The following is a 26,262-nucleotide window of genomic DNA, read 5'->3' as shown; positions in this document are numbered from 1 at the left end:
AATCATCTCCTTGACCAGCACAACGGCAGCTCTTCGCTCTCCTCCTCGGCCTGAGCTCTCCCAGCGGGGGCTTCGCTGGCAGCTTGCGGCGGCGGGGCTGTGTGCTTGGGCCGCCGCCGGTAAAGCTAAAGTGGGACACACAACATCTTGCTTGGATGATTGATCATGTCACAAGCGCGTAAAGTTAACCGGCTGAAGACTGCGGGAGAAGAAAAACTCTCATAAATGATTCGGGGCCACTCATTAAAGATGTAACGTCAGCAGCCGGCAGCATTCTGCACTCGGCGGGAGAAGCTTCTGCCCGCTGGTCCTCTCCCTAAAAATATATTATACTTTTATCAGATCATTCTCAACCTGTCATGAGCCAGCAGCGAATCTAAAAGCTTCTGAGTTGCTGACTCAGGATAAATTTAAGCCCTTTTTTAGTTTTTGACCATTTTCTGGTTGAATTCTGACCATCAGGATGAAGAAATGAAACCTGAAATTCCTGCAAATTCAGCCAGAGATGAAGAGGAAAAACAAAATGGATCCCGTTTTCCTCTGAGATCAGGAAGATGAGTGACATTCAGGGTGCGCCAGTGAACGATGTTTCCAGCCGACCGCCTCTGGTATCACGGTGTTTGTTTGCTGTCGGCTGAGTGTGACTTCACACATCGGCTGGTGCAAAAAGCGGTGGTGAAGTGTGTGTGTGTGTGTGTGTGTTGGGGGAGGGTTCAGGGACAGCAGCTAAAAGCACGGCCAGGTTGTTGGTGGCGTGTGTCGCGTCAGTGTTTAGACGCTCGTTCTGGTTCCATGTCTGCACGTCTCCGTGTTTATTGTACATTTGAGAGCTTTCTTGTTTCGCCTGCTCGTGTCGTATCAGCCTGAACGCTTCGTGAGGAGAGATAAAGCTTCATCTTCGACTGTCAAACTTCCTGCTCAGGAACATGAAGGATGTTGAAGTGGCACTCCAGAGTTTTCGTTCCTTTTAAATTCTCAACTTCTTGCTGTAAAATTTGAATTTATTCCAAAAGGAGAGCTGCCGTTCACATCTTACCAAACCTTAAGAGCTCAAACCGTCCAGCAGCATCAGGCGGCAGGCTTGGCTGGCTGGCTACTCTCTACACCTGCCTGGCGAATGACTGGGGAGTCGTTGGGGTTGGGGGGCAGGTTATGAAGAGTGGGCGGGGTCTGGGAAGAGAGCAGAAGGATGAAAGACAGCAGGGACCCTTCAGGTGTGATTGCACAAAATCCTTTATTTCCAGGATCCAAGAGCACATTTAAAAACACGCTCGAAGACAAACTGCATTTTAAAAATGTAGTTGGCGTACAACTGCAACCTTTAGTGACCAAAGTAACAAAAGAGTCTGTGTGCCTTCAAAAAAGTAACCACAAAGTTTGATTTCAACTCAAAACAGTTACAAAATGTGGAAACTGCAGGAGGAGCGTTCTGCGTGTACTGGGAGCGGCGGCGGTAAGCCAGGCTTACCTGTATGGCACCGTACTGAGCTAAAGTGACCAACTGCCGTCGGACATGACAACACCAGAGAACGACATCAATACAACAGCCATCAAATGCTTGGGTTCCTCTACTAGACTACGTTCAGTGCTCGGGTTTGGAGGGGCAGTGATTTCAAAGTCGTGCTCGCACCAACGTCGTTATAAAACACACTTGTTACACACCACCTTTTTTTAAAAGAGCTTTTTTTAAGCATTTTTTCTTTCACACAATATTTCACGTCACAGCTGTCTTAAATAAGAGTAAAAAGCAGAAAGGACAATAAATGCATGTCACCAGCTGACACAGCCATCGTTATCCAGCACTGTACTGACAACACACACACACACACACACACACATTCAACAACAGAGCAACTGCAGACACACGTGTTCACATGGTTCTGATTTGGTTTGCGTTGATGCTAAATGCTAAATGCTAACTCTAGTCTGGCGGCGGGCTGCGGCTGGCAAAGCTCTTAAAACCCAAGACGTTTTCTGGAGGAAACCGTCCTCCTGCTGACATGTAATCTGACTCAACTAGACGTGATGACATCACATCTCCCCTCATGGCGAATGTATGACATCACTTCTTCTATTAAAGAGGAAAATGACAAACACGTCGACACAGAAATTTGGGTGTTTCTCAAAGCAAAAGATCCTTGTTTACAAAGTTTTATTCCTTCACTAAAATCCCTGCACGTTTTTCCTTCTAAAAGTGGGTCAGGCCAACGTGGTTAAGAGCTACGGAGCAACGGGCATTGGCGAGCTCCTCCTGCAACTCCATGGGTTCTTCTTCTCTGAAAGTGGGATGTTCAGTTTCAGCAGGAATCAAGAGCCCCGGCGGCAGCACCGTGTTCACCCGTAGAACCTCCCCTCCAGACAATAAACACAAGATCTGGGACATCAACACCTCCTTTCTTTTCATCAAGATGTCCCAGAGACATCGCCAAAATAAGACTTTTCTCTCCAGGATGATGAAGCTCAGTCACCTGGGCCTCAGTCACCTGGGCCTCAGTCACCTGGGCTTGCTCATCCTGCACCTCTGACATCAGGAGGACACGACTGTGGCCTTCTAGGAGCCACAGGTGCATCTTTGAAAGGGTTTCATGAGGGTCCTAGACATCAGAACAGTCCACTGACAGGAGTGGACAGGCAAGCGTCCTCGCGCTGAGAGACACTCAGCGTAATGGAAGCAGGACTCGTCGTCAGAGCGTGAATGACCTCATCGGAGCCTCTCGCGCTCTGATGAGCCAAAGGGCTGCTGGGAGAGTCGTTGGCCATGTTGTGATCAATCCAGCTTGATATCAGAACTGTTTGTTTGGAGCCATCTCACACTGCACACCAGTCAGGCAGGACTCTGGAACCCCCGTCCCCGCCATTGACACCTAAAACAACTCTGATCAAGCTGGACAGGTTCTTGATTGACAGCTTGGTAGTCACATGTGCAAGTCGGGGCTCCAGCAGTGACACCGTCGAGTCAAACACACCCGCGGCGCTACAGGAAAACACAGCAGGAGAAGAACTCACATGCACTTCCTCTCCCTCCTGTAATCTATTATTTACAATTAGGTCCCTAATGGATTAGCATGTTAGCGCGCTCAGTGAGGAGGAAGTCAGCAGGCGGGCAGGGCGGCGTCCAGTCAGCCCAGCCAGCCAGACAAGGCATTACCTGGAGATTTTCACACTGTCTCCGGTCAGGAAACTCAAATGCTTTTCTAGGTTTGATGTCAGCGCCACTGATGGAGGCATCGGACGAGTTCTGATGGCGGCAGAAACAGACACGTAAATGCACGACATCGTCGTAGCTCAGAAAGGCTCGATGCAGCATGATGACAAACGTGGGACCACTCTTCCTGTCTGACCACATCCTCTTTGTCCCGTCACTCACGACATCAACGAGAAGAACGAAATGCTGTTTGTTGACATGTAAAGCACCAAGACGAACAACGACAAACACGCGCGGACCTTCAATGACCTGTTGGCGAGCTCGGGGGAGTGAGACATCTCAGTGCTGTGATGCGTGAAGGTGACTGATTGTCAGAGAGATTTTAGACTTCAGCTGTTGATCCAGCAAAATGAAAGTCACCTGATGTTAAAGAATCAACGTGGAAGGTCACTGATTGTAGAAGCCATTGCTGGGCGGTGGCTGCCTTCGTCTCCAGAAGGAACCAAGAATCTACAGATCCCAAAGAGACGCGTTTTGGCTAAAAGCTGCTTCTGTTCCAGGAAAACGTTGGTTTTTTTTAACTCCCGTACCTTCTCTACCTTCAGAGGAAGAACCCAGATCTCTGGGAGTCCTGGAGGGCAGGGTGGCCATCCGGGCACGAGACTGGGATGTCACCAGCCGCCACTCCGTTTCCACTGGGCATCAGACAAGTCCTGATGTAGGCGGCGTTCGTGGCACTGAGGAGGCGTCCATTTTCCAGCTGAAAATGTCCAGAGAGATAAACAGATGAGGATAAATAAACGAGGGAGCCATTTTTCACTGGTGTTTGTTTGTCAGCAGTGTAACACCAAAGCTGAGAAGCTGAATTACACAAACTTGGTGGAGGGCGGAGCCTGACACCATCTATTTTTGGGTCAGATGAGTCACGGCCCCATCTGGTGGTAAAAGAAGATGTCTCTCTTTTTTCGCCCACTGATGTCCAACATGCAGGGGTGCGAGGGTGCACTCATCGCTCAGATGGATTTGCCACCTTGGAGGACCGAATCTGTCTTTGTTCAAACTTTGCAGCTTCTGCTGCAGCCTTTTTAGACTTGACAAGATCCAACTGCACCCCCCCCCACTGCATTAGGTAATGATGACAGTCAAATTGTAGGTCAGTGCTGCTCATGCTTGACTGGCCAGCCTGCCAGTATTTTTCTTTCAGCGCCACTCACTGACCCTGAAGAATAACAGAGGCTGAATGGGCCGGGATGAATGGATGCCCGTCCCGACCTTATTCTATTCATTATTGTACTCTTTCTCACTACGGCCTCTTATGTCCTTTCGTCTCTCTGACTCATTCTCTCATATCTCATTATATCTGTTCTGTTGTCTCTGATTCACGCTGAACACCAGCGACGCTCCTTCACGCTCAGAAAAATGGAACGCTGCTGCGCTAAAGGACTGAAACTTACACAGTGGAGAGAGAGAGAGAGAGGGAGGGAGATAGAGAGGGAGAGAGAGGGGGAGGGGGGGGGACAGCGTTCCTCAGCACTCACTACGAGGGCAAAACGCATCGACAGATCTCCCCAAGCAGCTCATCGGCATTCGTACGCATAAAGCGGAACAATCCAGTCGTCTCTCAACTCCATCATTTCATCCCAAGTTGCTAAACAGACCGGAACTAGAAGTCTTGGCCCGGATACACCGAGAGACCTCAAACTTTGGCGGCCGCCTCCAGAGGCTATTCATAGACGACGGGTTCTGAGATTGGTGGGCCACAAATATTTCTGCTCTCGTGAGTGTTCTGGCAGCACGACGGCGAGTGAGAGTCAAGCTGGCGGCTTCGTTTGGAGCACAGGAGACCCGTCTTCTAACCCTACCATACTCTCCAAGTCAACCTTCTGCTGACTGTTGATTTTGCCCAGTGCTTCTGTCACACACTGTCACAATAAAATTTGTAGAGGCATGAGTGATGTTTGACTGAGCGTGAGAGCCCACCGAGCAGCTAACGACACCGCCGTTTCCTTCGACTGACTCTATTTCCAGAGCCATTGCGCCCTGTCTTATTTACATGGCGTGTCTGCTCGCATCATCACAGTTTACACTGAGCTTCACGCCGGCCTGAGGCCTCTGGGTGCTGACTCGGAAAAAATCTATTTTCATGACAGAGAAAGAACAGCGCAGGACTGAAGGGCTGGGATGTGGATTCTGCTGCTCCCAGTGTGTTTGCTGATGTCTGGGGCCCGGGTCAGGGTCAGGGTCCGGATCCTGGACCACACAGTGGTAAAGAGAGCTCGCAGGAACGCCAGGGTTGGACTGACTGAGGGTCTCAGTGCTAAAACGCTTTGAGTTCACTTCCCAGGCTGAACGTTCACTCAGCTGAGCACTGGAGGAGGAGGAGCATGAAAGAGACAACAACCCAGACCCAAACACTGACAGCCAGAACTCATCTCACCTTGCTGTGAGGGCTCTCCTGTGTGGCGGCGTGGAACGAGCCGTAGGCCTCCACCAATGGCTCGCCAGGCTGCGGTTTGGAGAGGCCCAGAAACTGCTCCAGCTCCAGCGCCGAGCTCTGCCCCGGTGCCTGCTGCATCAGCTGCTGCAGCTGCAGAGGCAGGTGTTTGTGGTGACCCTGGGGCTGGTACGACTGGGTGGAGGTCACGGAACTCTGCTGGTGACAAACACCATTCGGCACTGTGCCACCTGCATGTGGTATGATCCCATCGTCATCGCTGAGCTCCACATGTGGTGGTGTGGTGGTGTGTCCATTGGGGATGAAGGGGCCGCCGTTTGTTGTTGGTCCCAGCTGGCTCTGGAAGGCAGGCAGCAAAGAGCTCTGGATGCTCGCCTGCGGGTGGGCTTGAAGCTGCCACTGACTCGATTCCAGCGATGAGTTCAGGGGTTTGTGTTCGCTGCTGGACTGAGAGGCCTGGACTAGAGTTTGGGGGTGGTGGTGGGTGTGGTTGGGGGTCCAGGCACTCGTGAACACCCAATGACTGTTAGGAATCCCAGGTGGGACGTTGGTGCCCTCAGTTCCTGGTGGATGTTTTACCAGCTCGCCGGCGCTGACGTGCTGCTGCATCTGTTGTGACGGCTGGATGATGGGCTGCTCGCTGCTGGGAGGAGCCACGGCAGACGCCAGGCATGACTGTGGCTGCTGGGTGGCACTTTGGGCAGGCAGATGAGTCAAGAGCTCGAGCCCATCCCCTGGTTGCCCTCCCTTGCTCTCCAGGGAGTCGTGAATGTAGGAGAGGATTTCGTTGTTGGTGAGAAGGTCACTGAGACTTGGGATGTGGTTGGGGTCCATGTCCACTTGGATCATCCTCTCATCCAGCAGCAAAAGCTCCAAGTCCTCGGCGTTCAGGCCCAGATTCTCCAGAGCACTGAAGAGCTCGCTGTTGGAGCATGTGTCATCGCCATCCAGTGACAGAGAGTCCAGTGTGGCCAGCAGCGGATCATAACTGGACATTTTGCTGCTGCATCTACTCATCTCCCTGTTGGATATGATATGCCAGCTATCACTACCTAGCAAACCGCTGAAACCCCCCCCCTCGGCGTGCTGCTCCGTGAAAAGGCTGCTGTGGAAGGACATCTTGGGCTCCGAGTCAGGCTGGCAGACGTACACGGACTCATCCTGGCTCATCAGTGCTCCCAGTAAGGACTTTGGATCCAGGTCATCTGAGGAGCTCTTGTCCAGTTTACTCTTCTTGGACTTGCTGCCTTTAGCTTTGGCCTGGGAGGAGTCAGGGAAGCCGTGCAGCGGGTAGCCAGTCTGGTAGAGAAGAGCCTCTCCTGTGGCGAAGGTGAAGGGAAGGTGCATCGACCGCTTCCTCAGATGTTCCCCTCCTTCCTCATCCCTGAAGAAACAGACAACGTTAGCAGACAATCGAGTTAAAGCTCAATATGACATCATCCTCCACGTACACCAGCGGCCTCTGCGTGGCGATGATGTAGTCCGGTTTGCCGTTCTTGTAGACGAGCCGGGCGTTGGCCTGGACCCACTTCCAGCGGTTGTCCTTGGTGAGCAGCCTGAAGACGGTGAGGCCGCTCTCGCCCGTCTTTATCACTGGAACGACAGAGCAGATGGGGGGGGGTCTCAGCGATGCCTGCTGCTGTGCTGGAGGCTACATGCTGATGTCCACTTTGGCTACATGTGACAAGTCCTGTTTGCTCACACTTCCTGTGTCCCAACACACACAAACATATGCACACTCACGCACAGCTGCCCCTCCTCGCCATGGCTCAGGGTTGTGGCGGCCGTGTGTGTAACCCTGATGCCTGCTTCTCTGCTTCAACAGGTGAAGCAGTCTGGGATACTGCCTTTCATCCAAATATTTGCTGTTTTACGAAAGTCAAAGATCACATGCAGTTTTTCATGTAAAATGACAAAAAAACGCATTTCACCGTCCCAGTAGCACCGGGTGTCATGGCTGCGGCCTGCTGCCGCCTCAGGAACGCTACATTCGCCGTTTCACTGCATGTGTGGAACAACACTACAAGCTGCTGACCTTTAGAAGGAGCTGCAGTCCTGATGTGTGCTGACAAACTCTTGTACTTGGAGAAAGACAAATGGTGCAGTCCAAAATTCAGTGACCTCCACAGTTTAGCCCCCCTCCACCTTAACAAAGACACCAGCCGCCATATTTACTCTGTGACTTCTTATAGATTTTCTATGTTTGAATGATCAGCAGTCACCCTTTCTCCCAAAAATCTACAATACAAGCATCATGTTCAGTTCATATCGAGGCTACAGACTGAATCAATGTAGCTTGCGCTGATGTGCTTGTGGCGCTGACTTCAGATGACATCATCACTCAGCGGCTTCAACTCCTCGTCAGCTAAACCAATGGAAAACAATCAGGTGGCAGCTTCTCATTTTTAGCAGCGGCTGCCTGGTGGTTTTACTAGCAACTGCTCGTCTGCTAGTCAACATCCCAGTTAACTAGTTAACAGAGACTGGTCAGAGCCCAAACCTGCTCACTCCACACCGCACAATCCCAAAACGGTCGCATCATGGAAGGACGCAAGAATTGTCGACCTGGACTGCCACGATTTACAGACGTTTACATGAATAAAACCAACTGTCAAGATTCCTGACGTGTCTGTAAATCTCAATCAGGAATATCATCAGGATTTTATTCCGATGTCTCCTGTGCAGTCTGAACCCGCCCCCCGTCTGCGCATGCATCAGCAAGCGTGCCCAACATACGTGTATCTCTAGGTCTCCAAATACACGTGCATGGACTAGTTTCTGCATGCATGGATACACACACCAAGTGTGTGTGTGTGTGTGTGTGTCTGATGGTAACGACGCGGGCGTTGAGGGCGCGATGGTTCAGCTAACCGGGTCATCCGGTACATGAGCTAAGTAGGCCACTTGACTCTGGCCCGTCGACACAGGCAGAGAGAGAGAGGGAGAGAGAGAGGGAGAGAGAGGAGGTTTGTGTGTGTGTGTGTGTGTGTGTGCTGCAGCTCTAACAGACACACACACACACACACACGGAGGGTCAGGAACCTCTTCATCCTGATACTCAGGTTTCGACCCACTTGCCTCCGTCTGGTCCGGAGCAGTCATCACCGATCGCCACTACAAGCTGACAGGAACCACTTCCTTTCTCCTTCCTGCTGATTTAGTTTGCTGCCCCTCACCGTCTCCAACAAAGCGACGCGGGTCAACAGAAGAAGCCAAAGACGGAGGGTTGTCGGGGTGTCTTTTTCACTTCATTCCCTTTTTTCTCTTTACATTTGATTAAAGAGCCCTTTTTACACTTAAAGTACGACGTGCAGTAAAAATACCTCGAGTTTTTCCTTCGTCACATTTGAATGCATTTGCTCCAACCAGGTCTTCTTCTATGTTGTCTTGAAGTAGAACTTGATGAGTGTAACCTTTAAGCCCCCCCAGTCTGACCTCAGTTGTGCTTCACCACCTGAGGTTTGATCTCTAATTGATCAACAACTTACTTCGGACGTGATTTTCAGCGCAGTACAGCATGTCGGCGGCGTGGATGAACTGGTATCCTGAACCTCGAACCCGCAGCTCTGCCTCCGTGTAGCCAAGCACAATTTTCCCCCTGAAAATAATTCATTCTTAGTCCCGCCCCTTGACTTGACAGTATCAGGGTGGCGTGGTGTGGATAGGACATACTTGGCATCACAGGCCATGGGAGTGAAGTCCAGCTTGTGTTTGGTCCTGAAGATCATGTTCCTGGTCCGGATTTCCAGGATGGCTGGAGGCTGCAGGGGGGTGGCGATGGCAAACAGGGCGAGCTGAAGCGGGGCGTCGACCTCGCTGTCGCCCTGCTGGCGGCTCTGACCGTGGAGGAACTTCAGCTGGCCTTGGATGTTGAGCGCCTGCCAGAAGACAAGCAACACCTCAATGATGCAGAAATATTATCTCCCTGCAGGGTGGTCAGACGTATTCATCCTGTACCCATGCTGTAAACACACTGGCGCTCCAGCAGCTTCCGGTCATGTGACTCACTGGTGGACGCCATCTTAAACGGTGTTCTAGTGTTGGCAGAGTCTGATTGTGTGACTGGTTGTCTACATGAGGACGATGAGGCGTGTCATCCAGCATGACCTTTAATCTCATGTCCCTCAGCATCTGAAGGGTCTGTCGTGTCCTTAACAACGGGAGCGACAGGACTGGGACGTCCTGGATGTCCACACACACACGGACAGCCTCTGTCTCTGCGCTCTGAAAAATGCTCGACTGTTTTGCAGCGATTGGCAGAATTGAGCGTTTTGTCAGCTGGCTGCTACTGCAGTTAGCTTCTTCATGCTTGTACAAATGTCTCCTGAAACCATCAGAGACCTTCGCCAACATGGAGCTTTTACCGAACCTGAAAACACTTTCTCCCGCTGTCCTCCGTTCACCCTGCGGCATCTCGTGTGAAGACCCCCCCCTCGCCTCTATTAGCACTGGTTAATTGACCTTGGTGGGTTTAAGGGCCTGCAGCCGTGATGTCAGGAATCTAGCCCTGAATAGCAGGAGGGATTACGAAAAACAAAGCCATAGCGACTAGTAGACACAAGCAGGAACCTGGCTTACCGCTCACGCAAACACAGCGCGAGGGAGGACAGAGAGACACAGGTTCGAACCCCTTGACAGGTCCTGCGGAAGAGCCATGGGCAAGAACCCCCCCCCAGCGAGTAACAAGGACAGAATCACAACCTCATATTACAAAGGCTGTTCACATCTTTCTCTCCTGAAGAAGTGTTTCCCTTCTCGTGTGCCGGCGGAGAGTCTCCCGCGTTTTCTCGGCAGGTGTCAGGGAAGTGAGCCTTCACTGCTGCACCACGGCGTGTTTTCTCCACCTGCAGATAATTGTCTTATCTGGAGCAGGAGTGGCTGCCGTGGACCTACCGACCCTGACGAAGCAAGTCCCCCTTCTGCCCTCGTCCCCTCTGGGTGGAGGGAGGATTAAGGCCCTTTTCCCCACGACCCTGGGGCTCTCTTAAGGCGGATTACAGGAGTAAATGGTGGCTTCTGATCCCTGAGGGACTCTGAGGTGGCACGCCATACTGCCAGCACCGCTAACAGGCCTGGAACCACTACAAGCCTCTGATACGGTTTCACTTTAAAGACGAACAGACTTTCCTGTAGGAACCTTTGCTGAAATCTGCTGATTTCAAATTCTCTTCTTTTGCTTAATTTGGGGCTGTAAGCGGTTTTCACAAACGACAGTTCACTTAAGTTAAGAGTGTCACTGATTCTGAAGAAACCCCACAAAGCTACAGGGCACTCAGGGAGAGTCTCCGCCAAACCAGCAGACGCCATCTTTCACCTTGTTAAATTAATCCATCGCCATTTTAACTGATTCTTCCTTCACCCAGGCTCCGCCCCTCCACCAGACCTACAGCAGATCAGGTGTGTGTAATCTGACTAACGTGTAGAAATACACACACAGATTCTTGATCATACACTTATTTTTTAGTCTAAAAACGGCCCAAGCCAGGAATCCTTACAGGACCGAAGAAGCCACATTTGTTTAACGTGAAAGAACAAAGCGAAGGCTGGGAGTCGCACCAGGAAGCCGGATGAGTTGTCCAACAAGCAGCGGAAGCGGCAGACGAAGCTTCTCTCCAGGAAGGAGGAGTTTTCGGGAGGAAGCTGATCAGGGTTGTAGCTCAGCAGGCAGGAAGAGGCCGACTCACCGTCTGAAGATGTTAAGAATAATTTAGTTATGATGGGAAAAATGTTGTTTACAAGCAGGTTGACCTCTGCTGTGTGTGTGTGTGTGTGTCCTGACAACTACTGACGCTCATCTAATTCAAAACGACAAGTGTGTTTGTGTGTGTGCAGGATAAAGACCACATCTCAGGAGGTTTCAGTTAAAGGTCACCTCCTCTCTCCTCTTGTGGACCTCGGCTCCAGACAACAGTCCAGGAGGGTTTTAGCAGGAACGTCCCTGTCTGGTCCCAGTTGGAGCGTCAGAGGGAAGCCTAGCAGCGTGAACACACTGGAGCCACACGTGGAAGCTCGTCACTACTTGAATGGTGACTGAACCAATCGGAAGGCAGCTGACCTGCTGTGGGGTCTGTGGGGGGTCCGACGCTGGCAGGAGGGTTAAGGGCCCAGTGCAGGTTCCTCCTGAACTCTTGCTGGTCTTCATTGTGGATCAGATCAAACACACTCTGGTGCATCACATCGGTCTGGCAGGAAACAGCAAGCAGGGAGTTAACGCCGCAGTCGTGCGTCAACCTGAGAAGACTTGGTGGTGGTGCTGTGGTGCTGTGGTGCTGTGGTTCTGTGGTGCTGTGTTGCTCTGGTGCTGTGGTTCTGTGGTGCTGTGGTTCTGTGGGTGTCCCCCCTTTTGGCTCAGCCGGGCTCCTGTTGTGGATTTAGGTTTGCTGGTAAACAGGGGAGGAGGTGACGTTCACACCAACCAAGTCTGCTTGTAGACTGTGGTGACGGGGTGTGTGTGTGAGTGTGTGTGTGTGTGTGTGAGAGTGTGTGTGAGTGTGTCTGTGTGAGAGTGTGTGTGAGAGTGTGTGTGTGTGTGTGTGTGTGTGTGCCCAACAGACAGACAGACTCTGGATAATTTGATAATCCCAACATATGCAATCAGCTTTAGTTTAAAATAGAAAACACTGGAGGTGTTAAGAGTGGATGATTTAACAGAGGAAATAACGATGTTAACAAAAGTCACATGACTCTGAAGCAGCCAATTCCTGAGCGAAGGAACTCCCTCTAATTCCCATAATCCCTTTGTTTTGGCATCATTTTCTACAGCTGCTTGGATCACCGTCACAACCAATGAGGAGCTGCAGGTCAGCGGAGCATCAGTGCTGCGTTCGTAAATCTCCCGCTCACCAAACCAAGCTTGAGTCAGCCAGTGTGCCTCACCTGATGGAAGCCCAGGTAATCCTGGATGGTGTGAGAGCAGTAGAAGATGGTTCCCTCGCCTGTTACCACCAGGACGAAGCCGTTCAGGGCCTGCAGAGACAAAACACAGCAGAATGTCAACTTTCATGCTGGTGGAGGTTCCTCCTGTGTACAGACTGAGGCGCTGCTGAGACGTCACAACACACATAAGTGTGAAAAAACGCCTCACTTTTCACTTCGAAGTAAAAGCTTTAGAAGAGGAGATAAAGGAGAAAGAAAACAGGGGTGAGACGTCTCCCTCGGGAGGAGAGAGACGTCAGTTCACAGAGAAGTCATGGAGAGGTGGAGCGAGGAGACGGGGTCACCGCTGGATGACTAAGCCCTCCACCGTCGCTCCTGCGCTCCACGCTCGTCCTCCTGCCTCAGGGCTCGGTGAGGAGGTGATGACACTGAGTCCTGACGCCACACAGAGGCACGACGGCATCCTGCCAGCATCCGCCCACACCTCGCCGATGAGAACCACGGTTTTTGTCGATGCTCCTCCTCATCGCCACGTCGCTACTGCAGGCAAAGTTTCCTGTAGGAACCTTGTTCAGAACCCATTACGCCAGCCTGTCTCCATCAGGAACAAGGCCGTTATTCTGAGCTGCTGAGTTATCGCCATGTCAGAGTGTCTCTCTCTGTAGCGACGACATGTGACTGGAAAACAGATGAACTCTGAGGATTCTGGTTCTGGTGTCATAGGAAGGTGTGTACGGTGACCCGGCCGGACTCGGACATGTTCACCAGTTGTTTCAGCTGCAGCCGAGTGGCCGAGAGAGGTGCTTCTGTCACATGTCAATGAACACGACGGGAGGCTGAGCTGTAAAAACTGGCCACACCCAACTCTGTAGGACACACACACACACACACACACACACACACACACACACCCCCCCAGCTGGGCATACAGACACTGTGTATAAATATTTACTGTAGATGCATCTCTCTCCCTGGCATGTTTAGCCAACCTCTCTCTCTCCTGAGACGGCGGCCGAGAGAGCGAGCGGCGGTGTTTGTTGTCTTTGTCAGCGTGTTCCCTGGAAGACGCCGCCGACGCGGGGAAAGCAACCCCTCAGAATCACCTCAGTCACTACAGCTAGCTTGCCTCTCGTTATTCCAACACGCTCAACTCCGTGGAGGTGATGGAGACGCGATCGGCTTGTTGGACCTCAAAAACAACCCCGGGTACTTGATCCTGTTGGGTGAACCTTCACACCCCCGCCCGCCATCCACCCCCAACACTCAATAATAGATGCCTTCACCGGCTCTGTATAATTGATGGGCGAGTGTCTGTACTGGAACACAGCCGCTGAAGGCAGGAAGCTGCTGCCCATCCTCCAGTCTTCACAGTGACCTACTTCCTGCCTCAGGATCAATAGGCTATCGATGAGACGCCGGAGTTACCTGGAGCAGCAGTTCTCCTTCAGGTATCCGTTCCTCGGACGCCGCTGCCGTCTTGCTGTCATGATGGTCGTTACTCTTGGTCCCGCCGCTGGTCAGCTGGTTTTTCAGCACCACTTCAGAGACAGGAAGAGGAATTGAACATAGTAAACATTGTCTCACCTTCTCACGATCATACCATGTTAGCGTGTAGCGTAGCGGGCTGGTTCATTGTCGTAACAGAAACAGACTTTCAGGAGTGGAGCCATGGAACTTTGTGTTACCGCCGGCGACCCTTCAAACTTCATTTTGACGGCCCCACCCACTACATTGAACATCAATCAATTTTCTTCACGACTCTACAACAGCAGTGGAGGCGAACCCACCAGACCTGGAGCTACATCAACAGGGGTGTAGAGAGGTCGTGGGGTCGGCAAAGCAGCTACGCAATCAAAGACGCAACCATTAATCAAGTTAAAGCGACTGTTTTAGAGCAGAGAAGAAGAAGGAGGGACTTTCTGCAAGCATCAGGCAGAGCTGACGAAGCAGCAGGGAGCAGCGTCCTGTGGCGTTTCCTCTCTTCTGCCAATCAAATCAAAGCTTGTTGTGGGACCTGAACGGTCCAGTTCAAGCTGGCAGACGAGTTCCAGCGAGGAGGAGAAGTGGAAGGAAAGTAAAGAGATAAAGGGTTGGTTTTCTTTGTGTTTCAAGTGCATTGACAGTTATTGTGACTAAAATATTTACTGTACACTCAAGCAGACAAAACCACCTCATCTATGTGACCTTTGACCTCAAAGACAAAACTGGTGAGGCCAACGCTGCGCCTCTGACCCGGGGGATGAAGTCTGATTGAGTAGCTTGAGTCAGACGGAAACAAAGAGCTTTTCTGAGGCAGCAGAGGAGACGTTAATAGAGGAGGAAGTCTTTGAGCGCTGCACACAATGGCCAGGCCGAAGGTTCCACCGCTTAAATTCTTTGCATCTAATCAAGTTATGATGGTGAATGGGGTCTTTGTCCAGCAGCCGCCGGGACCGGAGCCCTCCACAAGCCTTCATATGACCCTGACTTCACGTTTGATATCAACAGCACAAATGTCATTAAAGGCTGCTGGAGTGCTGAATGGAGAGTCTGGCAGCCGAGCCATCAGCAGGCTGAGCTCCTGTCAGGGAGGGGCTGCGCGGCGCTCCTCGCTTCCAGCGTCTTCATTAAAAGCTTTGGTGCTGCCTCTCAGTTAATGAATGCTGGAGTTTCACTGAATCAATGAACACAAAACTAAATTCCTCCTGTGGAGCTTGTGAGTCCAAAACAGAGCGTGATGACTACCAACGATGGGGAGACTATTTAGGGCCGTGATGTCATGAATGGAAGGGAAAACACCGGACCAGGACCAGGAGGGGAGGGTGGTGAGGACAACAAAGTCCTCCTCTCAGACACGTTTCAGTCCAGCTCCGTGGATTATGGAGTTCGATTTAGACGACAGGCAGCAAATTCATTCTGTAATAAATCAGTCACAGCAAAGCGTCGGGTCCACACACAGCGTTCCTGTCCACGCTGTGATGGCCGCCGACCAGAGTCACGCCGCTGGTACAGTTTTCTTGTTGCAGAGTTGGATTCTTATTTTTCAGGCCAACGTGCATTAGTGAGTCTCCTCCTGTCTGGAGAGACGGAGGCACAAGCAGCGACCCGTCTAATCCAACATCTCATCCCTGACCACCTCGTGCTCATAAAGTCTCAGGCCCAGATGAATCTTCCAGAGGTTCAACTAAGTGCAGCATCAGAGGGGGGGGGGTCCGGAACCACACCAGCACCAGCAGAGAGGGGAACCTCCCACACCTCGTCGATCTGGAATTTATTGGAAGGAAAAGAAACCCACAAACGGGACGTCGCCCTAAAACATCCCTCCAGAAACGTCTGAGGTCACAACAACAGAATAACCACCTCAGTTGGCCCACGTCGGACGAATGGATGGACAGACAGGTAGGTAGGGTGGGACAGAGAGACATGTGAGTGAGGACGTTCATCACATAATCCCAGCCCCCTCCCCTACGAACCCACCTTCAAACTTAAAACCCTCAACATCACGCGTGCCTTCGCCCTGCAGGGAGGAAACGTCCTTCCTGTCTCTCTACATCCTCACTACCATGGCGTAAACCCCTCATCGGTCCTCACAAACATAGCTGTGCCCCCCTCACACTCACACACACAGGGATTGTCTCCATGGATGAAAACGAGGAATCTGCATGTGACACAGCGAGAAGATAACACAACACACAACATAGTTGCTGGATTACATAAATCAGAATTAATCTGTTCTGAGTACGTGGGGGCAGATGGCTTCTCGCGGAGACAGATGTGGGCTGGCTAGCTCGCTCTCACACACTCACACACACACTCACACACACACGATATCCAGTTACAAGGCGATGCACCATGATCTGCTGACAGAATAAAGTTTAAATGAACTTGGGTGTGTAGGGCGAGGGGGTGGATCCCCTCTGACAGCAGGAGCTAAAAGAAGCTAACGCTAGAAAGCTAAAAGAAAAGAGTTTGTCAGGTTTTCCATCCTCACAGAAATAAGGTTCCTGTTTTCTAACCTCGTGGAGGAAAGGCGAGGCAGTTTTCTTGTCGTGAGGTTCATCGCGTGTTGCTTACAGTGGACTGCTGTGAGCTCCTGTGAGCTTTGACCTGCAGAACCTGCTCCTCTGGACCAGCAGCTGAGTCCCGACACTACAGCCTCCTGAAGCTCTGTTTTCCTGCATTTCATGAACGCACCAGCGACCAGCGTCTTCATGTTCGATGCATTCAAGCCTGTCGTGACTTCCAGCAGCGACAGACATTCTGGTGTCTCTGGAACAAACGCCCCACCACAGGCTGCTCGCTGACCTCAGGCCTCCTTGCTGTCCACCTTCGGGAGTTTCTCCTGGCTGCAGGAGTCAAAAGTTGAAAAGTGGGTGCCTGACCCCCCCGCCGCCTCTTCAAACAGGCTGTGAGTGGATTATCCCGCCGTGTTTTTATTCTCCAAGGCTTTCATCTCCGCCTCCCACCGCCTCTCTGCACACTGTTTCACCACCGCCGCCTCATCAGACCTACATTACTGTGCGGCTGAGACTTTGGGACAAGGGTCGTCTCATGGCCACGGGCGAGCAGCGCTGACCTACAATTCATGAAGTTTGTATTGAGACGGAACGACGAGCGGGTTCGTCCAAGGTTCAGGCCCTTAGATGATAGAGACGGCGTGCTGGCCTGTCGGGTGGAGCTGCTGGCTGAGTCTCTGATGGCGGCGATCCTCCGTATCTCTGGTGATCTGTTCCTGTCTCGGCTGCATCACCTGAGCTCAGGGTGTTGCGTTTAGGTGCACCCTCCAGACGTCTGGAGTCGTTCGTATTTCTACATCCAACATCTAATAAGTCTGAGTCACTTCTTTCAACGCCTCTGCAGACGCTGCCAACACAAACCAGCGCCACCCATCAACAACGCCCGTCAAATTTAGTGGGAAACTAAAGAAATTGTTGTGAGTCCATCAAAGAGGGGAGGGGCTAACGAGGACCTCGCCATCGCTCACATAGACCAGGTATCACAGCACAATGGTACACCATACATACTTTTCATGTACTGACAAAATACAGCTAATTACACTTTGTCTGACAAATACTAGTCTACTAAATACCACTGGTCTACTGAATACTAGTCTACTGAATACCAGTCTACTAAATACCAGTCTACTGAATACCACTGGTCTACTGAATACCAGTCTACTGAATACCAGTCTACTGAATACCAGTCTACTGAATACCACTGGTCTACTGAATACCAGTCTACTGAATACTAGTCTACTGAATACCAGTCTACTGAATACCAGTCTACTGAATACCAGTCTACTGAATACCACTGGTCTACTGAATACCAGTCTACTGAATACTAGTCTACTGAATACCAGTCTACTGAATACCAGTCTACTGAATACCGGTCTACTGAATACCACTGGTCTACTGAATACCAGTCTACTGAATACCAGTCTACTAAATACCACTGGTCTACTGAATACTAGTCTACTGAATACTAGTCTACTAAATACCACTGGTCTACTGAATATTAGTCTACTGAATACTAGTCTACTGAATACTAGTCTACTGAATACTAGTCTACTGAATACCACTGGTCTACTGAATACTAGTCTACTGAATACTAGTCTACTGAATACTAGTCTACTGAATATCACTGGTCTACTGAATACTAGTCTACTGAATACTAGTCTACTGAATACTAGTCTACTGAATACCAGTCTACTAAATACCACTGGTCTACTGAATACTAGTCTACTGAATACTAGTCTACTGAATATCACTGGTCTACTGAATACTAGTCTACTGAATACTAGTCTACTGAATACCAGTCTACTAAATACCACTGGTCTACTGAATACCAGTCTACTGAATACTAGTCTACTGAATACCAGTCTACTGAATACCAGTCTACTGAATACCAGTCTACTGAATACCAGTCTACTGAATACCACTGGTCTACTGAATACCAGTCTACTGAATACCAGTCTACTGAATACTAGTCTACTGAATACCAGTCTACTGAATACTAGTCTACTGAATACCACTGGTCTACTGAATACCAGTCTACTGAATACTAGTCTACTGAATACCAGTCTACTGAATACCAGTCTACTGAATACCACTGGTCTACTGAATACCACTGGTCTACTGAATACCAGTCTACTGAATACCAGTCTACTGAATACCAGTCTACTGAATACCAGTCTACTGAATACCAGTCTACTAAACACCACTGGTCTACTGAATACCAGTCTACTGAATACCAGTCTACTAAATACCACTGGTCTACTGAATACTAGTCTACTGAATACTAGTCTACCCAATACCACTAGTCTACTGAATACCAGTCTACTGAATACTAGTCTACTGAATACCAGTCTACTGAATACTAGTCTACTGAATACCACTGGTCTACTGAATACCAGTCTACTGAATACTAGTCTACTGAATACCAGTCTACTGAATACTAGTCTACTGAATACCACTGGTCTACTGAATACCAGTCTACTGAATACTAGTCTACTGAATACTAGTCTACTGAATACCAGTCTACTGAATACTAGTTCCCGAATACCAGTCTACTGAATACCAGTCTACTGAATACTAGTCTACTGAATACTAGTCTACTGAATACCAGTCTACTGAATACCACTGGTCTACTGAATACTAGTCTACTGTTTGACCCAGCTCTTGTACTTCCTGGTTTGTCTTTGAAACCAAAGCTGCTGGTTCTGCACGTGTCTAACGGTTGATGTCCTGACTGACACAGACGCAGGCGTATGGCGGTGATGGGAGGCAGTGCCACCTACAGCAGTGGAGGATGTTTATTTCAAACCTACAGTCATGAGGACAATAACAGCCATTTATTACAGCAGCTTTTCTCTTCCCAGTCCTACCAGGTACTGGGAAGAGACGCGCTGAGCAGTGAGAAGACTGCTGTTTCCCTCATGAGCCAGTTTGTAACCGCAGACCTGGAGTCTGGACCTGGAGCGGAGGAGGAGTGCACGGAAGGCAGCCTCTACCTGAGGACCCCTCCCTGACCTTAGTTCTCTCTGCCTGGATGCGTGGGTGTGTTCCTGCAGCTTCTGACTGAGGTGTGAAAAGCTCCAGAAGGAAAAGGAAGAGCGGCTGACAATCGCCAGCTCCTCTTGTTCTTTGTGTCGCCACTTTCTGAAGCACGTGTCTTCAGTAGTTAACACCTTAGTCGGCCTCTCCTACCTGAGAAGAAGCTCTTGGTGCGCAGGTAGCTGACACTGAGCCGCAGGATGGACAGTTTGTCCAGGCTGGAGATGACATCCTCAGGGAAGGGCAGCAAGCTGGCAAGCCGATCCAGCTCTGAGTTCAGACGGTCGCGGTGCCGTTTGGATGGGTTGGACTTGGCGCCTTCAGCGGGGGTCGGTTTGACTCTGGATCAGAGGACACGAGGTGATATCGACCTGTACTGAACCTCAGCAGCATCAGAACACAGCACATGGCTCTTCACATTCACCACAGCTTTGTTATCAAAGACTTGTGTCCCCTCAAGTCACAAACAGGACATTTTTACTGTCAAGGAAATAAACTTGTCATTAGTACAGAACAGATCCCAGATCTGTGGTGGGATCTCGTCGCTCTGGAGCTGAAACATTCCCTGAGCACCAAACATCCACAAATTTCCCACGATTCTGATCCGAACACTGAATCCGACCTCCATGGACTGATGGACCGTTTTTACACTCCTTTGGCTGAGAGGATCTAAGACACTGAAATCTATTTGACATTTGGGAAGAGAAAAGCAGCATAAACTGAGCGATGGAGACTGATGCACTCTACGGGAGCGTGTTTAGTATCCACAGCACTTGTCATTTAGCATCTTTTCTAAATGTGGACACGCGCAGGGGAGCCACGCCTGAATGATGCCTGATCATTAAATCTCATTCAATATCAAACAACTTCTATTTACTGGATTCAGTCTCGACTAAATGGTGTCTCACCCTTTCTGCACCGGTTTTCTTCTCTTCCGTCCCGCGTACATGTTGGGTTTATTTAACACCGTGAAGCAGCAAATCCATCAACTCTGGAAGCTCCAGCGGCGGCGGCGGCTCGTCCAGTACAAACGCCCCGCGGAGGAAGCCGAGGAGCCGCCGGGCTCAGGAGCATGTGATCGGTCCGTTAGCATTCAGCTGGGCGCTAGCGTTAGCCGCTACGTCAATCATCAAGCTAGCGACTGGCCGGCGGCATCGCTGGACACCAACGCTAGAACTTCACTTCAAAACAACAACAAATGCATTCAAGCTTCCAGTTCGAGGCATTCAGGAAGCGGTGGAGGCGTCACGGCGCAGCTCCGGCTCCCGTTACCCGCTCCTCGGTGTCCCGCCGCCGGCGCCAGAGCTCGCGGACCTTCCGGGGAGAAAAGAAGCAGCCTCGTTTAAAGTTCACATCCTGCACGGCGAAGAGCCGTTAAAAATAAACCGAGTTCAAGTTCAGCTCTGCCCCTGACCCCCTCCCTCTCTCGCTCGCTCCTCAGTCTCCCAGAGGAGCGCGCTCCCCGGGCAACGGCACTGATTTGTCGTCGGGGGCGCGCAGCGGGTCAAAGGTGACGTTAATCGAAGCAACTCCCGTGCTTTTAAGATCTCGCGGGTTAGAAAAAAAAAGTTGATTTAATGTGAAGAAACTGAGTTAATGTCTCACTAATGTGAGCAACAGCTGACTCTGTCACGTCTTTATGAGTTTTACCTGTTTTCTGAATCAAATATGCACACATTTGCAGATTCGTCCCCAAAATGATGAGAAGGTTCAAGTCTTGTTAAAAGATGGTTTGGTTGAGGCGGTGGACTTCTCAGAGGGCAGGTGCCTCTTTCTATGCTTCAGTTCTTCAGAGGACATTGCTGACATTCCTCTGGACACAACATCTCCTGGACCATTTCAACTGAACTGCTACTTGAAAAATGAACAATTAGAAATTAACACAGGTACAAATAAGAGTGTCAGGAAACTCCCCCTGCTGGTAACTCACCTAAATACAAGTGCTTTTTTGCACCTTTTATTAAATTTGATGAATTCATGTAGCAGTGACAAACAGAAGTTGAAACTAAAACCAAAGGTCCACTCGTCTGACGGATACCAACTCAAAAGTTCCAGAGTAGAAGTACACACAGACCGCCTGCTGCTGGTCTGGGGAATTCACTGATACTGCAGTTTCTGTACACTGATACCGCTGCTTGTACACGAGCAGATTCTTCTTTGTTTTTGCAGAAACGCTGGAGGAACATTCATGTCGGCGAGGCGGCGTGGGGATGGCGAGTGTCAATCAGAGCTGTTTTGTAAGCCCTGACCCCGACTGTTCCAGCACTGGAGACCATTATGGGATTAACTGGGAAGCAGATTGTCAAACAGGAGCAGATAAACTGCAGATGGAGTCACCTAATCACACAAACAAGCGTTTCAGTGACACCTAGTGGGCGCAGGGGAGAATTACACGCATCAAAGCTGCACGGGAGTACAAGGGTCCCCTCGGGGCCTCAGGAAATAAGAAAAGATCCTCTTCACCACAAAATATGTTCTTCTGCAAGTCTCCTCCTCCTCCTCCTCCTCCTCCTCCTCCTCCTCCTCCTCCTCTAATCTCGTGCTTCCCCGTTCATGGCATCGTCTCCATTTTTGAAGCTAATCAAATACATTTGCTCCAATTAAGAGCGATGGGGGGAAAAATGAAGGCAAATTTTACAACAACAAACAAAAAAACCCCATCAGACAATTCAAGTTCCTGCCAAGTGTCACTTCAGATGGAGGTCTGGAGCCAGCGGTGGTACTTTTCTGCAGACTTGCTCAATTGTTCAAGTTTTTCTAAATGTACAATTCAGATGAAACTGCAAACCAAATGAACTCTGGAGTTTTTCCACCTCTCCCTGAACACATTGGTATTAAAAGCAATAAAAGAGGAGGCTGGATGCCAGGATGCTGGTCCTGCGCGAGGGTCAGAAGAAAGCCTGGAGGCAGCAGTCAGCGTGTGATCACATCACCTTTAATGTGGCGAGCACGAACAGACCGACTCGGACACTCAGACACTGTTAGAGGCAACAAGTCCCACAAGGTGATAAAATACGATGAAAACTTACAAAAAACATCATAAGGAGAGGTTACATAAGGATATGCTGTGCAGAAAATGTACAAAAAAATGACAGGTGTGAGTCAGGTTAAGGCAATTTGACATGAAAATACACAATATATGACAAGATGTGTTTGGAAAACCAACAAAAAAACAAAGGATCATTATGTATATTTATATACAGGTACACAAAGATACTGCATGTTGGAGCCTCGGCCTCCTGGGGTTTAAAAAGTACAATAAGGCTTTCGTTGTTTGTTTTACCGAGACGTTTCTCTCTCGATGAGCAGAGCAGAGTGAGGACGAGGCTGCGAGCGTCACAGGACTGAAGAGAAGAGACGTCAGAGACGAGAGCGGCGAGCGGCTTCGTTCAGACGCCCGGCGGCGGCGGCGGCATCGAACCCGCGGACTCCTCTGGTCTCAGTGTTTTGAACAAACAGAACGGTTTTTCTAGTGCTGTAAATTTCCACGTTTGAATAAACTGCGAGGTCAATGAAGAACAGAAAACTTGAAGTAGTGAGTGAGAAACGCGGGGCTGAATCTGGAGTCCCTCGGGATGAGACCGGCTGCCCCGCGGACGTCGGCCTCAAGTGCTACTTGTTCACGGCGACTCGTGAGTTTAGAGACTTGTACCAGGCGCTCACGCCAACATCCAAGTCTTCCTTTTCAAGGTCCTGTTCGATTGTTCGGCTACTCCTTTATTCTTTGTGCTGTTTGACGGTTTACTTTCTTCTCATTTTTAACTTTAATGGAAACTTGCCGCTGAATTCGTTCGCGGCGGGGAGTTTTTTTCCCCCCCGTTTCCTTTTGAGGCACTTAAACAGCAGTTCGCCTTGTTGTCGTTATCCAACGCTTCATTAACACCTGCTTCCTGGTCAAACAGGAAGTGAGCGGGTGGCTCCGGCAGCTCCGGCGTGACATGAACGCAGCTTCACCCCACTTATGTTTTCTGTCCGTTTCTTGTCCCTTTGGTATCCATGGCGATGAAGCTCATATTTTTGGTATTTCAGTCAAGTTTACCCTTCGTCTCGGCCGGAACGTGCGGCGCCTCACGCGTGTGACGTGATTGGCGATGACGCGTTTTCTAGAGGATTCAGATTTCACGGTTCAGCACCGCCGCTCATCTCCTCTCCGTCAGCCCGGAGCGTCCGAGCGCTGAACTCAGACCAGCACACCGCTCTGGAACTCCTTTACAAAGGCACTTGGAGTTTCCACCCTTTTTTTTTTTTTGGAGTGTTTTTTTCCATTTATTTCCTCATTTAAGGTCGACAATAGCTGCCTGTATGGTTTTACTTCTGTGTTTTGCCGTCAGATGGGTCACCGGTGCTCCCGATCCGAGCAAAGAACGATAAATTAACCACAAGATAGAAACAAAGAGGAAGAAAGAGGAAGAGGACGGAGATTTGTGGAGGACACAGGACTAAAAATAGGACTTCCACACTCACAGGTGGATCAATGTCCCGCTTCTAACTTTTAGGTTTATGCTCGGTTTTGATATCATTGATAAAATACTAGAAACATAGTTTTACAGTTCAAATACCATCACAAATGTTTAAAGCATCATGTTTGTGTGAAGTGCTAAAATTGTCTTGATTTACTCTGAACGTCAGTTCTTTAACCCCCGACCTCAAAGAGGCGCGTTTTCTTCAGGAGAAATCACCAACGCCACCGTCACCGCCGTCTGAATCAATCATGTGACGTCTCCCCACGTTGTTCGTCACCACAGAATAAAGTGTTGGTGCGCAACAGATTCCAGAGTTATGACCAAAGGTCACGTGACTAAAGTTCGGCGACTCCAGGTCTCAGCGGGGTCGTAGCAGCTATAAACGCGCCGACGGTTCAACGCCGATATTCAAACATCGATTACATTTCCGATCAAATCAGTGGTGACAGAAATTCACTTCTGGCACCACAAATGTGAGTTCTCCCTCCTTCTTGGCACGGTGGGGCCGTTTCCATGGAGACAGAGGGCTACTGTGGGGAACGAGGCACGGTCGTGAGCAGGTGACAGGAAGTGACTGGCGTTCAGAGGGTCGATGAGTCTCTGAGACGTCTCGGGGGCTGGGAATCGTTCCCTCCCTCCTGGAGATGCTTTGGCGAGTCAAACCCTTTGAGGGATAGTGCAACGGTCGGAACGCCGGCTTATGAAGGCGAGGCCACTTTGGTTTCATATCTCAAATATTTCCACTGCATCATTTTCTAATATTCCTGATTGGGAAATGTTTTGTTTTTTTGTTTCTATTTTGTTTTTTAAAAAAAAAAGGATTCCAACAATTCTGTGACTTTAAGGCACCGTCTGTCGGGTTTCCCTCCAACAGGAAAACAACAGCAACACAGAAATATTAAATACAAGACAAAGACAAAAACTGGCTCAGTGACACAGAAAAGCTCTGACTGATGCTTTCCACACACAGAGAAGATGCCCTCACTGAGCCCCTCGTGCTCCACGCGCTCGCCGCTGTTCTTTCTACCCTGTCGACAACCTCCCTCACAAGCACAGGAGAGGTTTGAAATGAACGCCGTCTCAAAAGGACGAGAAGAGCAGACGCGTTTGATCCTTCGGATGATTGGACGTCTGGGGGGGGGTCTCGGTTGTCGTGCTTCAAGAGAAAAATGTGCAAGAATCAAACAATCATCAAATCACGAAGGGGATGGAGGAGGTGTCTCCTCCGTCCGTCTCCTCCCCTCCTAAAATAGACCTTTTCACATGGTGTCACATGGTGCGACTGTTCCTCATTTGAATGCTGGCTGCTTTTTCGTCTTAAAAATAAACGTTTTTCTCGTAACGTGGCGGGCGTCTCCTCATGGACGGACGACTCCGTGTTCGTAAGATTATTGCTGTTCTTTTACAGTTCCACCTGCTTTCTCGTGATAGTACACATTTTTCCCTGGAAGTGCTACCCTGCTTTATTCTTCTACTTATTTGCATATTTACCTACACTAATATTATGAACTCTCCTCAATCCCTGCCCCCCCTCCTTTGAATAATAACGTGACACGACTGCCACATTAGTGTTTCCCCCCTTCCGGCCTCAGGGGGCAGTGACGAGCCAGAATGAGGAGAGCTTTCAGATTCATCGTTCAAATTTTCTGTTTGGGTTTTTAGGGAGGAAGAACTTCAGCGGGGAGGTTCAGCCTCCAACAGAAAGCGTCTTCCCTCAATGTTGTGACTCACCAGCACCTTAATGTCACCACCTACAGTCCGTGAAGTGATGCAGGTAAACGGCATCATGGGACAGGCGGCGTTCCTCTGTGAGACGTCCAGACTTGCTCGTGTAATCCAAACAGCTCTTTTCTTTAAAGATGTCCAGTTTAGACACTAACTAGTCCACACTGGCTGTGTCTTTCTTCTTCCTGTTGAACCTCCTCCTCCTCCTCCCTCCTCACCCGTCCTGAACCAAACGCACTCTTAAACTTTCACCGCCCATAAGAGAGTAGAGAAGGAGAGGCGTCCCGGTTCATCTCCTCGTCCTTCTCGGGAACTTCTCTGTTCTTCAGTCTACTCCACATTCACGTTTAGAGACAGACGTCTGTTGTTTCCTTTTAACTGCTGCTTCAGTCCAAGTCGGGATCCTCCGCCGTCCACGAGTCCCAGCAGCTGATTCCTATTTGTTCTCTGAGTAGTAGGAGTTCCCGTTGGGCAGCGAGGAAAAGGCCAGACCTTCGCTGCTGATGACTGGACGGTTGTTGATCTGTGGAGAGACGGACAACCAGTTAGTTTGGAGCCTTTCGCACT

At 50.1% G+C, this 26,262-nt stretch overlaps 2 protein-coding genes and 1 pseudogene across 5 annotated transcripts in view; 1 reads left to right on the top strand and 2 right to left on the bottom strand.

Moving 5' to 3' along the window:
- Positions 1-1,152: 1,152 nt before the first annotated feature.
- Positions 1,153-20,991, bottom strand: LOC147272848 (aryl hydrocarbon receptor-like). Of its 3 annotated transcripts, none has more exons than XM_086202538.1 (12): positions 20,416-20,991; positions 19,661-19,848; positions 13,902-14,014; positions 12,477-12,566; positions 11,656-11,782; positions 11,157-11,287; positions 9,273-9,478; positions 9,089-9,198; positions 7,052-7,193; positions 5,583-6,984; positions 3,736-3,905; positions 1,153-1,170 (listed from the first exon to the last, which is right to left on the bottom strand). In XM_086202538.1, the coding sequence occupies exons 1-11, from the start codon at positions 20,454-20,456 to the stop codon at positions 3,747-3,749; spliced, it is 2,709 nt and encodes a 902-aa protein (XP_086058664.1). In that variant the 5' UTR covers positions 20,457-20,991; the 3' UTR covers positions 1,153-1,170; positions 3,736-3,746. The 3 variants fall into 3 exon arrangements, with proteins under 3 accessions (XP_086058664.1, XP_086058663.1, XP_086058661.1); XM_086202537.1 differs by lacking the exon at positions 1,153-1,170 and adding an exon at positions 1,239-3,655; XM_086202535.1 differs by lacking the exon at positions 1,153-1,170 and having other exon boundaries at positions 1,239-3,905.
- Positions 18,503-19,194, top strand: LOC147272849 (uncharacterized; annotated as a pseudogene).
- A 1,435-nt stretch (positions 20,992-22,426) lies between the features above and the next one.
- The window catches only part of ahr2 (aryl hydrocarbon receptor 2), a 52,230-nt gene continuing 48,394 nt past the window's right edge, over positions 22,427-26,262 (bottom strand). For both annotated transcript variants that reach the window (XM_086202533.1, XM_086202534.1), the window contains exon 11: positions 22,427-26,218. In XM_086202533.1, coding sequence (XP_086058659.1) covers positions 26,132-26,218 — 87 coding nt within the window. In that variant the 3' untranslated portion in view covers positions 22,427-26,131. The remainder of the gene's footprint in view (positions 26,219-26,262) is intronic.

The sequence above is a fragment of the Aulostomus chinensis genome, chromosome 1 (assembly GCF_037954235.1).
Source record: "Aulostomus chinensis isolate RoL2024-O1b breed Wild chromosome 1, RoL_Achi_v1.0, whole genome shotgun sequence".
NCBI lineage: Eukaryota > Metazoa > Chordata > Actinopteri > Syngnathiformes > Aulostomidae > Aulostomus > Aulostomus chinensis.
This window is presented reverse-complemented; position numbering and strand designations above follow the sequence as displayed.